Source organism: Sinocyclocheilus anshuiensis, unplaced genomic scaffold, assembly GCF_001515605.1.
Source record: "Sinocyclocheilus anshuiensis isolate Anshui unplaced genomic scaffold, SAMN03320099.WGS_v1.1 scaffold103, whole genome shotgun sequence".
NCBI classification, from domain to species: Eukaryota; Metazoa; Chordata; class Actinopteri; order Cypriniformes; family Cyprinidae; genus Sinocyclocheilus; species Sinocyclocheilus anshuiensis.
In genome coordinates, this window is record NW_015548201.1 from 361,810 (window position 1) to 377,091 (window position 15,282).

General features: G+C 39.0%; 1 protein-coding gene across 1 annotated transcript in view; it reads left to right on the forward strand.

Annotated features, from left to right (window-relative positions):
• The window catches only part of ctnna1 (catenin (cadherin-associated protein), alpha 1), a 126,193-nt gene that overhangs the window by 102,595 nt on the left and 8,316 nt on the right, over positions 1-15,282 (forward strand). The window contains exon 16 of the mRNA XM_016440004.1: positions 3,712-3,817. Within this exon, the coding sequence (XP_016295490.1) occupies positions 3,712-3,817 (106 nt within the window). The remainder of the gene's footprint in view (positions 1-3,711; positions 3,818-15,282) is intronic.

Sequence of the window (15,282 nt, forward strand, 5' to 3'; positions counted from 1 at the left end):
GGGGTCGTCACATGTGGTTGCCGCAAGCCCGCCGGACGCTCCTATGTCGAATCCGCCGGCCGCGCTGTTCTCATGCCCGCCCGCCCGCCGCCGCTCACTCTAGCCGCTCTCCGCTCACTCTAGGCCACCGGCCTCCGCTCACTCTAGCCCACCACCCTCTGCTCACCCTAGGCCTTCGGCCTCCGCTCACTCAAGCCCGCTGTGTGTTTCGTTGTGAAAGTGAAGCTACTTTGTTTGGCCTTCCAAAAGAGGACACGACTAGAAATCAGTGGTTAAGTTGTATTTACAACACTGTTCCAGAACAGTTCAACCCAAATATTCAGATGTGTCCAGCGCATTTTATGGAGGACTGTTTCCTGATCCTGGTAGAGTAGATTACAATGCCGGCTGTTCTGACTCTCAGACTACAAGTACGTTTTTTTATATTTAAAGAATTGCCACTGACGATTCAAACGTGAGTTTTGAGCAGTTTAGAGTAGCACTTGTTTGTCATTTCTCCGATCACAAATGCAGACATGGTTTTATGTTTACGCGGCGCGAAGGGGCGTAATATTTCCATCACACGCTTGAGGTATTCGGCCAATCACAACGCACTGGATCGCTGGCCAATCAGAGCACACCTTGCTTTTCAGACCGATGAGCTTTGTAAAAATCGACGCGTTTCAGAAAGGCGGGGCATAGAGGAGAAACAATTATGTACCGTCTGTGGAAAATAATGTGTTTTTTGAACCTTAAACCGCATAAACACATTTCATTACACCAAATACGCAAAATAATGTTCTTTTTAGCAACATCATATGACCCCTTTAACTGAGACAAGCACTTGGTTCTGTCACGTGGAACCTTTTTCCTTTCTCAGTGGAAGCAAATGAGCTGTGGAATTTTGTTTTATTTTTTTTTTATTGGTGGGCTTTTTACCTGCCTCATTTGCCTGCCTCATTGTCTTTCCATCATACGTGATCCCAAAAGAAAGGGTTTGAAAGGGAAAGAAATCTTTTAACCTCTTGATTTGATTTAAAAACAACAAAGGGCAGAAGCTTCTAGCGCAAGAAAAGGTCACCTGAATTCCTCCCCTGTATTCTGACAGAATCGGGGAAAGGGCTGTTTTTAGGTGTGACCGCATTCATGGGTCGCACACCTGAGAGTGACTGCCATCTGCTCTCCCAGAGGACACTGTGTTTGTGTGTGTGTGTGTGTGTGTGTGTGTGTGTGTGTGTGTGTGTGTGTGAGAGAGAGAGAGAGAGACAGAGATTGAAAATGTCTTGGTCTATCGCTTCTCCCTGCCTATGCTAACCAGGACCCCTTTTTAAAGTGGATCATGCTGAGGACACCGTTTGCCAATATTGCACACAAAGTAATGACTGTAGGATGGCTGTCACTCAGCCTTATCTCAAGAATAGGGGAAAAGCAGCTTTGTTTGCTGCTTCCTCCTGTTCAGGAGCAAGTCTCCATTCCTCCCCAGTGCAGTGAACACATTTGTCCACCAAAATTGAAATTTCTTTAAAAAAAATAAAATAAAAGGGTATTATGTGTACACTTACATTACTATACATATTTAAACTTACACAACACTTATATTACTATTAATATATATAAAAATTATACATGGGGAAATACACACACACACCTGGTTTGCTATCCTTGTGGGGACTCTCCATAGGCGTAATGGTTTTTATACCGTCTAAACTATATTTTCTTTCCCCATACCTTAATCTACCCCACACAGAAAACTTTCTGCATTTTTACATTAAAAAAAAAAAATCATTCTGTATGATTTATTAGCTTGTTTCACCATGGGGACCTCAATTTAACTGATAAACTGACTGTTTTCTATTGTGCTCTTGCATTATCAGCACATTTTTCCTGTTGAATATTGTATAAAGAGCTATATAAATAAAGGTGACTTGACTTGTCTTAGGTCCCCATGGTGACACGGGTCCTCATGAGTCTGTGTGCATTCAGGTTTAAGTCCCCACCAGGATAGAAAAACAAGACCACAGACACGTATGGGAACAAAACGGAATGGAGCTAGATGAACAGGTGTTTATTGTTGGTTCTCAAAGGTTTTCTGTGCCACAACACACAGGCTTAACTAATCAAGTGTTATTCATTAAAATCATATATTTATTATGTTCATTCAAATGTTCATCAACTGTTTTCATTTGTGCCCTAAACATGATGTGTCTATTGGCTGTTTTGTGTTTTAGGCTTGAGAATGATATTGTTTCTGTTGAAGGTGACACTAATACCTCTTGTTGAAGGCCCCCAGAAATCTGTCATTGTCCCGAGTTAAAAGCAACAAGGCTGCAGTACATCTGTAGTGTGGTTGCACAGATTTGGTGGCATTTGCATGAAAAATGGCAATTGGTGCTGATGTGTCACCTGCAGAATTGTGCTGAGTGAAGGTCTCGGCAAGTTAATTCAGTCCACGCCCAAATTATTGCCCCTCGACCTTGAATGGGTACACAGTCCCATGAAGGTTAATGCTATAAAGAGGAAATTGATTTCGGGAGCCTTTATCCGGCCTCAATATCTGCAGAGAAGCGGCTTGCCACTGATTCTGCTTATGTCCCTTTCTGCTCATGAATAAAGCATGCGTCGCCGGGATTCGTGTCACATATTTTGGAGCCACCTGTCTGTGCATGCTGTGGTCCAGTGCTTGAGCAGTTATATTGACACACACACAAAATTGCACTACCCCCATCTGGAACCAGTATCAGTGGCTAATTCATGGGCACTCAGTCAGATTTGCATATGAGTGTGGGATTGTCAAGTGAGATGAAGTCACACTTGCTCTACAGTCACCTTGTAGTGGCCACACTCTCACCTAGGGCAGGTTACGGGTGGGCCACCACCAAAGCGACATCAAAATAACCAGTCCTTTGTGTTTCAGAATGATAGAAGAGTCGGTTGCTCTTTGTGGGGTGCATTTTCTTTTTGAGACAGTGTCTCTGGTGAATTCCTGTGTTTTGATGGATGCAGTGCTGCCAGGAGGACCCTGTCTGAACGTCACAGAAAGAGAGAGAGAGTACTAGGGAGGGGTGAGTGTAGAGGAAGAGCAAAAAACACAAAATTCCATCTGTGTGGGTTGGATTGTTCAGTTTAGCCTGAAGAGAGCAGCTTTGAATCCAGGTTGCGCCACTTGCTAACTGTGCCCCTCAGTCCCTTGTGGGCACACAGAACTGGCAAATGACTGGCTGGATCGTAACCGGGGAGCTGCAGGGGGGTGTGCTGAGATGGGACGCTGGGATGGATGAGGCCAGAACTATTAAATGAACTGAAGTGGCAGTGACCCCAGGAAGCTGACCAGACATCACAGAAGTGGGTGGGAGCTGCTGCTAGCTCACGCCATCTGTTTGTCTATGCGTATCTCGTTCATTCGTACCCCCCGCAAAGTCTTCAAGCTACTAGTGAATGGAAGCGTGTTGGACAGGGATGTTCCTCCTTAATGAGATTAATCAATCGGAAGCAAATTTATCTAGTCTTGCCCAAAAAGCCTTGTTCACGCTGCGCTGTGTTCCTGTGAGTGTGAGGCTGTGAAACAAGAGCCTGTTTTTTCATCAACCTTGTCAGTGTGACCAGCCATTCTTATGTTGAATGTGTTGACATCTTGACATGTATCATCCATGCTCACACATACTCACTAGCACGTCACATGAGACTGCACACAGAACAGTAACTGTGAATGAAACTGCTGTTTTTGTTTCCCAGGGGGAAAGGACCACTCAAAAACACCTCTGATGTGATTAGTGCTGCAAAGAAGATTGCCGAAGCCGGATCAAGAATGGACAAGCTGGGCCGTGCTATTGCGGATCAAGTAAGTTGAACTCACAACTCTGTTTTGCAGGAAAAAACATATTTTCTGTTGGTGAATTATCCATGCACTTGTGTTTCATTTAAAGATCTTAATCCTTATGAAGCACTCCAGTGAAACGCAACAGTGCATGATTTATCTCTCAGCCAACTCCTATCCCTGGCTTTTTCCCAGCACCTTTTGAAAATTGCGAAAGAGACCATGATGCAAAAGACAGCACTATGGGTCTGTAAATCCAATCCCCATAGGCTGACACGTATTTTTCTGGAAAGCTCTTCTTCTTGAAGCTGAGTGACAATGACAGGTTCACAGGCTTCGTGAAAATAATGCAGGAACATTTCCAGTAAACATCAAACCAGTGTATGTGCTGCAAGGGTTCTTTCAGATTTTTCTTGTCTTCTCACTAGCGCTGTTGAACGAGATATTGTGAGCTCAGGAAGGGGGTTTTGCATGGCAGAGTCATCACTCATCTCTCCACGAAGGCCTCTCCTCTCAGTTTGTCATTTAATTAAAAGAGTGCGTCATACTGTGCTAACATCATGCAGCATGCAGACTACCAGTTTGATGTGTCAATAGCACTCATAGTGCGTGTTTTTAAGAACTACAAGACATTTTTCCACTTTGAACTACATTAAAGGGATACTCCACCCCAAAATGAAAATTTTGTCATTAATCATTTACCCCCATGTCATTCCAAACCCCTAAAAGCTTCGTTCGTCTTCGGAACACTATTTTAGATATTTTGGATGAAAACCGGGAGGCTTGTGACTGTCCGATTGACTGCCAAGTATTATTTTTGTTTTCTTCGCGTACAAATAGTATTCTCGTCGCTTCATAACGTTACAGTTGAACCACTGATGGCAGATGGATTATTCTGACGATGTCTTTCATACTTTTCTGGACCTTGACAGTATAATTTACTTGGCAGTCAGTCGGACAGTCACAATCCTCTTGGTTTTCATCCAAAATAAATTGTTTTCCGAAGACGAACCTAGCTTTTACGGGTTTGGAACGACATGGGGGTAAGTGATTAATGACAATTTTCATTTTAGGGTGGAGTATCCCTTTAAGCTAAAGGGTTAGCAGCGAGAACTTGTGAAGCTCAGGGTCACGCTAGATGTTAATTTCCTGAGTTCATGCATTTGCAAGCACATTTTGCACATGCAGCACAGTGCAGGACCCAGGGAGGGAATGTAAAGATATGCGGCACTATCCTGTTTGCTGCATGGTAATGGCTGTTAATTAGCCATGCTTGTGAACATCTATCTGCAGTATGCTTTCAAAAAGATTCCTTTAACATAAACTTGCATAATAAGCAGCCTTCATGCAAACCAAAGCTCTGCACTTTTGATATTTTATTTAGGTTGCACTTTGATCCGACGTGAAGCAGCTCCACTTTTCAAGTCTGTAGTAATGCTACCTGCGCTGACCCAATTGGAGAGGAATACTAAATGTCCAGTTCAGAGACGGTGAAAGCTTTCATAGACAGCCACGTCCTGCCATGTCTTTGATGTTGCTTATTCAGTGCCGTGAATACAATGATATCCCCTGCAGAAAACAGATGGGTACTGTGCAGGTGCTTGTGTGTGTGTCTGTGGATGTGTTTGCTTATCTGCAGACACTGACACATAAATGAAAATGCATTGTTTTGTTAACTGTGTCCATTATATTGAACCCACCAATTTTTTTTGAGAAATGGTATTGGTTTGCATGTAGGACACATTTAAAATGAACTTTGCCACACGTGCCAATGACAGGTGTGACGAGAATTCACTGGTCGTAATTTACAAATTTTTGTATTATTCTTACTATTGTTTTGTGTGTGTGTTTTGTTGATTTGTTTTTTACAGTTTAATTAAATATACCATTTAATAATTTAATATTGGAGTTAGTAAAAAAAATTAATAAAAGAATAAATTGAATTACTGCTGCTACTACTACTACTAATACATTGTTTTTAACAGTTTTTATTATACAATGTTATATTTTAATATTTTAATATATAATTTATTAATAGTTATTAAACTATTATTATTATTATTATTATTATTATTATTATTATTAAATCTCAATTTAGATTTGTATTGCATATTTGTGAAATAAGCTAGTCTTCATATCTCTACACCTGTCTCAAACAGACAGTACTTGGCTAAATTAATTTTGTATGCTGTGTGAGTGTAAGTAGGGATTGCTGTGTGCATTATTAACAAGTGCATTGGTTGTGGGAATAAATGTGTCTGTCCGAGTACGACCCCCTGCTTTTAAACCGGTGGGAGCAACTCCAGACATTCAGCCCAGCTCAGCTCAGTCCAGAATGTTCTCCCTTCCTCTTGTCCTGCCTACAAATCTAAATCCATTAAGTGTGATTCGTCTTTAATTAGCAGTGTAATTACCAGATGGCAGCTTTCTTTTTCTCTCTCTCTCTCTCTCTCTCTATATATATTGCAGTGTAATTGAGATTTATAATGCAAGTGTGTAAGCCACCACACTGTCAATAAATATTGTGCCCTACATGCATGCAAATTAAGGCATGAAACTGGCACACACGGACATGATCGCACAACACTAGGTTTGTATATTTTAGTGAGGCAGACCTGCGGGCGGCAGCACGTGTTTTATGCCAGTGATGTATACCGACATACATAGTTTTCCTATTTACATTCAATCAGGGAAGATTTATGGTGATCCATAGGCACCACCACAGGTTGGATTAATCCCAGTTCTGGCCTCTGGCTGCTTAACGGTGACAGGCCTGTAAATTTCCTTCTGTACAGTAGAAGAGCAAAAAAATCAAGACACAATCCCACAAATTCTCAGCTCAGCACTTCAAGGGTTGGTACCTTACATGATGCCCATTAGCTTGGTTGAGACTCTTGATTTTGTGGCATAACGGAGGACTATTAGCAGTGTTTGCAATGTTTGTTTGAACTGGGTAATTAAATCATATTTTAGACATGAAGTATGAATTGCCTTGCAGAATTATTCATTCAAAGGTATTAAGACCTTCAGCCAGTTTTCTCATTTTACTCAATTACAAATGTTTTTCTCAGTTTTATTTATTTACTTTTAAGGAGATGTTCCTAAAGTGTGCTATTTTTAAGTATTCAATTTCTATGTTGTAGCAGCTCTAAATTTACACAGTTGGAAAAGCAATTGAATTAATGACACGATTGGTTTCTACATGTGAATCATTAAGGTAGCTACTACGTTTCCTTAAATCCCCAAAGGTAGATATTATTATTTAGATAGTGAAACAAGGCTTCCCACAGTCATGTAAATACCAAAATTAGTGGGGGTTTTTTAGTTTTATTTTTAGACTTTGAAAACTCATGGAAATGACCTGTTTTCTGTAAATATTTATCTACTCTTGTGTAGAATTCAACTTGATTTTAAGCCATAGTGTTTGGTTTTCGAACAAATTGCTCAGTCATTTCTCTTCAGTGAATTAGTTAGAATAGTTCACAAATCAGTTTGTGATTCTTTAGCAAATTGGTCTGAATTTAAAATCTTTTTAAAAATCCTTATTCTTTGATCTCAGAGGTCATGGAGAGCTCATTGGTTATATATAAAAAAGGAATCCTGTGAATCTGAAGGATTGCTGTGAAAAAACTGAAGGTAGTATAGGAGGGAGAAACAAATCCATAAGTTAAAGAGTTCAAAACTCTATTCGAGGATCCCAGTGGGCACTGTTGGTTCAGTTGTGTGAACGTTGATGCAACATCAAACCAACCAGACATCTAGGAAAAGTTGTCCATCACACTCTGCTGTGAAAACAAGAACTTTCAGTCTGCTGAAAAAGACTTGGAAGAAAGTTTCTCTTTCAAGCAGGACAGTGACCGAAAAGGCCAAATAAATAGTTGCATGGCTCAAGAACAAAAAAGCCCTGCAGTGCCTTGGATATTGTTTTGATCTCAGTCCAGTTCCATGGCACCATTTAACAATTGTAGTGTGTAGGCGGAATCCAGCTAACCTGAAGCTGATCGATTTGTCAGGTCTGAGTCTTTTTTTTTTTTTTTTTGAGACAGGATCGCCATGTTTGGAATGCATCCATAATGTTACATTTAGTCAAATTAAATTCAGTACAAATATCACCGCACTAAATTTCAATGTAACATTTGTAATTTGGTGAAATGAGAAAATTGTTTAACGGTCTCAGTATAAACTGTGTGAAATAGGTGCTTGTAAATAGGCTTTGGAGCAAGCAGTCCTAACCGTTAGGGAAGTGGTTGTCTCTATTTGGCAGGCATGTTGGTGGCTTTTGCCATGTCATGCTGTGGCTATTCAGTTGCCTCAGTGATGCACATTATAAGGCACATGATTCATATCTGATATTTTATCAGAAAACTTAAATTTGAGTTGTTGATCTAGGAATGTTTTTGTCCTCTGTCATGATTGAGCTTATAACTCTTCTCTCTGATCCTAGATCAGGACTTTATTAGACTGAGATAGAATTGGCACTTGCAAATATTAGTCTTTTATTTTTTTTCCTTTGGGTAATTGGTTGGATAGGAGCAAGATCATCACTCTGTTTCAAATGCCACTTGATTGATTATCATGGTCCATGATGGCTTTATATTTAGCCGTTTTAAAAAACAAGTGCACCGCCAGACCATTTAAACGCAATATAAAACACATTAACCACATGAAGGAACGTTCTTCTCTCCAAGTGCATTAGTTCTCTCTATTAAAGAAACTACAGATGAATCTTTTATCTTGGTAAAAAAATGACTGATATTAACAGTTGCTTTTAAAATGAACCTTCGATTGGCTTGGGTGCTTTGCCGTTTCCAGTTTGTATGCTGAATACTGATGACTGAGTGGGCTGAATTCCCTGGCCTTCTACTCTCACCTCTGTAGAGAGATGAATAACGTAAATGTTTGTATTTTTGAATCTGAGCAGAATATCAGTTTTATTGCTGTTGTATCCACCGTTTCCCCCAGATCTGTATTTCAGCATGGAGCTTGCACAGCTAGTAAAAACAATCTAGAATGAGTTAACACCTGAGAGATGCTGGGAGATCAGGTTTGCAGTCCAGAAACTTTTCTTCGAAAGCTCAAACTCTCTCTAGCAGATGTTTATAGAAGATGAAGTTTGCTTACTGCAGACAGTTTTCTTTTTTATGAAGATTCAGGTCTTCCTTCAGATGGACTAAAGCAGTTTTGTGGCAGATGTGTTTTTCTGTGCCTGTTTTTACGCTTCTGGAGATTTACTTATTTCTTCTTCTTTTTTTTTGCTTTCACTTGGCACCTTTTTTCCTTTTGAGATGTTTTTTAACCTCTGGAGATTTAGTTAGATTTCTTGCAGCCCACTTGGAACATTTTTCTTTTCCCCTTTTTTCCTATTTGAATTTTTTCTTTTAAAACCTCCAGATATTGATTTATTGATAAATTTTTAAGGTTTAGTTTACAGTCAAGGTAGCGGTCTTCAATCTGACGACTTATTTTTATGGTAGGTATTACTTTTGGAAGTGCAAAATTAAGCCATTTAGGAGTGCTTGTATTAAATGTGATTAGCGTGTCCCTCTCCCCTAGCTAAGAGTCAAGTAGATGATCTTTAAATTTCAGATGCTGGCTTAATGTCTGTCAGTACGCAAAACAATCGGTAACTCTTTCTGTGGTTTGGGACACCACATATAAACACCAAGTAATCATATCTATGGAAATTCTCTTGTAGAAGACCTATGGGTGGGCAGAACGATTTCATCACTGCTCTAATCACCTCCATATGTCATCTGCTCTGTTTAGTAGAGAGAAAACACACCTCATTCTATCCCCTCTTGAGAGGAGTGCAGCGAGCAAGCGTATCAATATCTCTTCGGACTTTAGTGGGCATAACCCACAAAAGAATGCATTACCCAAGAAGCTCCATTTATAATTAGGGCTGCTCTATATTAAAATGCTACTATGTCAGTGAATACAGGAAACTGGCATTTCTCCTCACTGTTGTGTTGAGAAAGGTCAGAACCCTTCTCGTGCTGTTCTACTACCACTGCCCGTTTAGAATGGAATTCAGCGGGCCGGATGACATTTTCTGTGATGCGGCCTGACTTTCCTACTCACTTTTATAGCAGGATATTTTTATCGTCTAGGTGTGAAATCCGTTATATTTTCCAACACCTGCATTCTCATCCGCTCATCAGTCCAGATAGTGGCTGCCCCCTTGTTTTCATTCTTTTGAACGATTTTCTCAGGGTGTAGTTCAGTGTTTTTTTTTTTATTCGCTCATGGTTTCGCACTCCACTACAGCCTCCATGGCAGATAATACTGTATTTACACAATAATGTACACATTTGTGACCCATGCTGGCAAAATGAGTCGGAATGCGCACGTGGTAATTTTGAGATACACGCAAAAAAGTGAAAAATTTGAGATTTTCACAAAAATGAGTTAATTAAACATTCATCTAGCGATCCCAATGCTCTAAATAGCAATTAAACAGCTAAAATTATCGTTATTTGTACATTTTTTGAGAGAAGTACCTCTCAGACATCTGATGTGTAACATATTAGATCCGTGCATTACAGTAGGTCTTAAAGGGGTGGTTGATTATGATTTCACTTTTTGAACTTTAGTTAGTGTGTAATGTAGCTGTTAGAGCATAAACAACATCTGCAAAGTTACGACGCTCAGAGTTCAATGCAAAGGGAGATATTTTCTTTCAAAGAAATCGCTGTTTAAGGACTACAAAAAAACGTCTGGTAGGGACTACAACAAGCTTCTTCCTGGGTTTGTGACATCACTAACCCCAATGTTTACATATACCCTGCCCCCGGGAACTTGCAACTACCCGTCATGGTAAGAGGGCGTGATGTTTCTGGACAACGCGCACTAGGCGGTTAGCGAATCACAAACACACTGAGCCCGCTGACCAATCAGAGCCCATTGCATATTTCTGAGGGAGGGGCTTCATAGAACCAAGAACTCAAAGACCGCTTTGACGAGAATGGAAACAGCGGTGTAGAATAAAGGAAAAATATGTGAAAATAATGTGTTTTTTTAAAAACGAAGCATGAACACGTTACACTGCACCCCATAAACACAATCAAACTTTTGAAAAAAGCTGATCAACCACCCCTTTAATATATAGGCCGTCTGTCTCATTAATGTTAATCTAACAATAAAAGAAAAGGGGGAATGCTGCTCTTGATTGAACTGCTTTTGTAGTTTTAATAATCAGTTTATTTGTAATGAACACTAAAGGGAGTTTTACATTTGATTATTTCTTTCTTTGAATGCTTTTGTTTAGATGTAAAATGAAAAAAGTAATGCGTTATTTGTTTGTTTTTTTCATATTTGTTCTACTGTTTTTTTAGTTTTTTTGCATATGTTCTTATTTATAATAACAAAGATAAAAGAATAAATAGCTATATTGTGATTTATTAATATAGTATGCAAAGGGAGATATTTTCTTTCAAAGAAATCGCTGTTTAAGGACTACAAAAAAACGTCTGGTAGGGACTACAACAAGCTTCTTCCTGGGTTTGTGACATCACTAACCCCAATGTTTACATATACCCTGCCCCCGGGAACTTGCAACTACCCGTCATGGTAAGAGGGCGTGATGTTTCTGGACAACGCGCACTAGGCGGTTAGCGAATCACAAACACACTGAGCCCGCTGACCAATCAGAGCCCATTGCATATTTCTGAGGGAGGGGCTTCATAGAACCAAGAACTCAAAGACCGCTTTGACGAGAATGGAAACAGCGGTGTAGAATAAAGGAAAAATATGTGAAAATAATGTGTTTTTTTAAAAACGAAGCATGAACACGTTACACTGCACCCCATAAACACAATCAAACTTTTGAAAAAAGCTGATCAACCACCCCTTTAATATATAGGCCGTCTGTCTCATTAATGTTAATCTAACAATAAAAGAAAAGGGGGAATGCTGCTCTTGATTGAACTGCTTTTGTAGTTTTAATAATCAGTTTATTTGTAATGAACACTAAAGGGAGTTTTACATTTGATTATTTCTTTCTTTGAATGCTTTTGTTTAGATGTAAAATGAAAAAAGTAATGCGTTATTTGTTTGTTTTTTTCATATTTGTTCTACTGTTTTTTTAGTTTTTTTGCATATGTTCTTATTTATAATAACAAAGATAAAAGAATAAATAGCTATATTGTGATTTATTAATATAGTAATTATTTTTAATAAAGAACTGGAGGAAAAGATGCAACGTTGCTCTGTGCTTTGGAACCTTCAGAAAACTTTAACTCGATTTTTCTCAAAATTGACTTTGCTGACTCTATTGACTTGGATAGATAAACGGGTGTAGCTCAGTCATTTTTCGTCCGATTCCAACAAATCATACATCATTCTGAAGGCCATTTACAGGAAAATGTGAAAATAAAAATATTTAATTTTTGAAAAATTTCTCATTTTGACTCATTTTGCCAGCACAGGTCACATTTGCAGAGAGAGAGAGGAAACAGAGTTTTCTGTATTTTTCAGCATTGCAATTTTCATGAATATGCAGAGTAGATTGCTCACTATGGCAGTACAGATTTTACTAAAAGGCATAGTTCACCCAAAAATGAAAACCATCATTTACTCATACTCACCTTTTTTTGTATAGCTTCATAAATTCTGTAGCATGCATTTGAGTTAGTTCATTAGCTTTAGTTCACCTCTTTTCATGATGCACGTGATAGAAACATAATGGTGACAACTTTTCTATCACCTTGTGTAACTGAGGTGCTAAAAGTGCCTCGTTTTAACACTTAATTAAAGACTCATTGTCATCTTAGAAAAGCAGCGCACTTTCAGGACAGCCCATTACTTTTGAAAACCACATGCATTATTAGCTGGCATTTACGAGCAAAAGATGTTTTTCACTGATTCCTGTAAAAAGGAAAACCAAAAGTCCTCTAAGAACTTGTAAAACGTGTATTTCTTAGTGTATTTTAATTGTTCTTCGGTCTCTTTAAAGTACGTTTTTATTTTTTTACAAATAATTGCCAAGAAACGCCTGCTGCACAGAATCCAAAGTCCACGACCAGGCAAGGTAATATCCTTTAAGTGCGTGCATGTACATTACTTAAAAGGTTGAAGTGGGGCTGAAGTTGAACGTAAGGTTACACTATGTACTCTAGAGTTATATGAGTTTCCTAAGGAGAACACTCTTCTCAGAAGTTGCTTATTTTAAATTGCATGATGGGTGAATGCAGAATAAGCTCTTGGTCCTGCCTGATAAGGGACTTACTGGACACTCCACTTCTCCAAAAAAAATTAAATAAAATGCTGTTTTAGCGTATCCCTTCACCGCAAAGTACCCCCCAAATCAATAGGGTTGGGTACCGAAACCGGTACCTATGTAACCGGTATGTACTAGAACCGAATCAGAACGCAGATTTCGGTGCCTCGTTTCGGTGCCATTTAAATGCTTGAGCGATCGATTTAAATATTTGTTCTCCGAAACGGACGTAAGGATCACCGGCACCGCACGTGAAAAATAATTTCTCGACTGAGAAAATTCACGAACGCAAGTCAGAAAGCTCTAATAATAGAAATCCAACACATATTTGTAGTAACGCGAGTGTCCATGTTGTTTTTACATTCCGACTTTAAAGCACAACTCGGGAAATGAGAGCATCCAAGGAGTGCGTGAATGCAGCAATTACACTTGCTCTGATGGCAGCAGGTAGATACCGTTAGCTAGCTAAGCTAAACATTCTTAAATTAAAATGCCTAAAGCTAAACTTCCCTTCTAATGGCTTGCAATGAGAAGTGTTTCTAAACCTGTTGTCCAGCAAAAGAGAACACTACGTTTTTACTCCACAACTGCTTCCTTTTGTGATCTGATGTGGCTTCTTGTCACAGAATGAGGCAGAAAACATGTTCTATACTGTAAAAAGCATATGGTAAAAAGACTGTCGATTAGCAATGGATTATAAATGTACTTAATTATGATGAAAATACCAAAGATGGCTTGAATAACACAGATAAACTATACATTGTCGCAGTCGAGTGTTTATTGTCTTTGTTTTATCATTCAAAACGTTTTTATATTTGGTTTACTCCGTTACAGCGATAGCAGCGTGGCTATTTACCACCATTATTTTGATTTGAAATCCGAACGTTACTAAAAAATTTTTTTTTAAAGCAGTTTGTTTTTACACAGTAGCTCATACAAACTTTCATAGACATAAGCGCAATATAGCCTATTAAAATGACTTCTGTATATATATATTAAGATACTCAAGCAAGTGGCAAAACGTAAACACAGCCCGCAGTCTACATTTCTTACGTTAAAAGGTAGTAGGTAGTGTTGTCAAAAGACCCGGTACTTCGGTACCAAGTCGGTACTAAAAAAATTTAAATGTTACGGTACCAGGTTTTCTTAAGTACCGGTTCTTGATGCGCCATCAGAAAACTATCCTCTTCCAGTGTTGCCAAGTCCGCGGTTTAAAACTAAAATATGGTCATCCTGCTTCTGTATATAGGCTACTTAACATTATATATTATTAAGATACTCAAGCAAGTGGCAAAACGTAAACACAGCCCGCAGTCTACATTTCTTACGTTAAAAGGTAGTAGGTAGTGTTGTCAAAAGACCCGGTACTTCGGTACCAAGTCGGTACTAAAAAAATTTAAATGTTACGGTACCAGGTTTTTGTAAGTACCGGTGGTACCGAGTACCCGGTCAACTCGGTTCTTCATGCGCTATCCGAAAGGTGCGCAGATGCGCTCTTCATAAAAGCACTGAGACGTGGCGACATCAAAACGAGGAGAAACACCAAACTAACAAAACACTTTAAAGACACCCAGATCAAATTAAAGAGTTCAAGCAGGTAAGTTTAATTTTAATTTTTAATATTTGTGTTTCCCATACATTGATTTATTTGAGGTGGCCCGCCACAATATCAAAACTCACAACCACAAATAGATTTTCCAAAAGGCTTTGACTTCGTTGAATAAACATGAGCACTGCACGTGTCAAAGTCGAAAGGGAAACCTGATCTCTCGCGCTCTACAAGCGCCTCCTGCTGGCAGATGGCAGAAAAGCATATATATGCCGCCACAAATAGAGTGCACGTTCTGGGGGAAACACTGCATGTTATTCATTATTCAATATTGAATGTCAGATTGAAATGAACATCGCTGTTATTAGAGTAGTTAATCGTTAGCATAAGCGCGGCTAACGCTAATATAATGAGCATTAGAATGAGGTTTCTTTATTAACTATGTAATGCTCCTATAACTTTTAGGGTAAAAAAAAACAGAAGGACATGATATTTACTATTTTTACACTATCTATTCTAAAATATGCATGTTAGAGAATGTACAAACGGTTAACATTGTTTGTGTCATATCAGTCATTTTTACACTTTTAAATGAATTGTGAATCTAAAATGTGTGTGTTAGAGAATGTACAAATGGTTAACATTGTTAACATTGGATGCCAGTCCAGTCTGTGCTGAAACACTACTGTCAATCAAACTATCGTGGGAGGGGCCTGTCTGTGT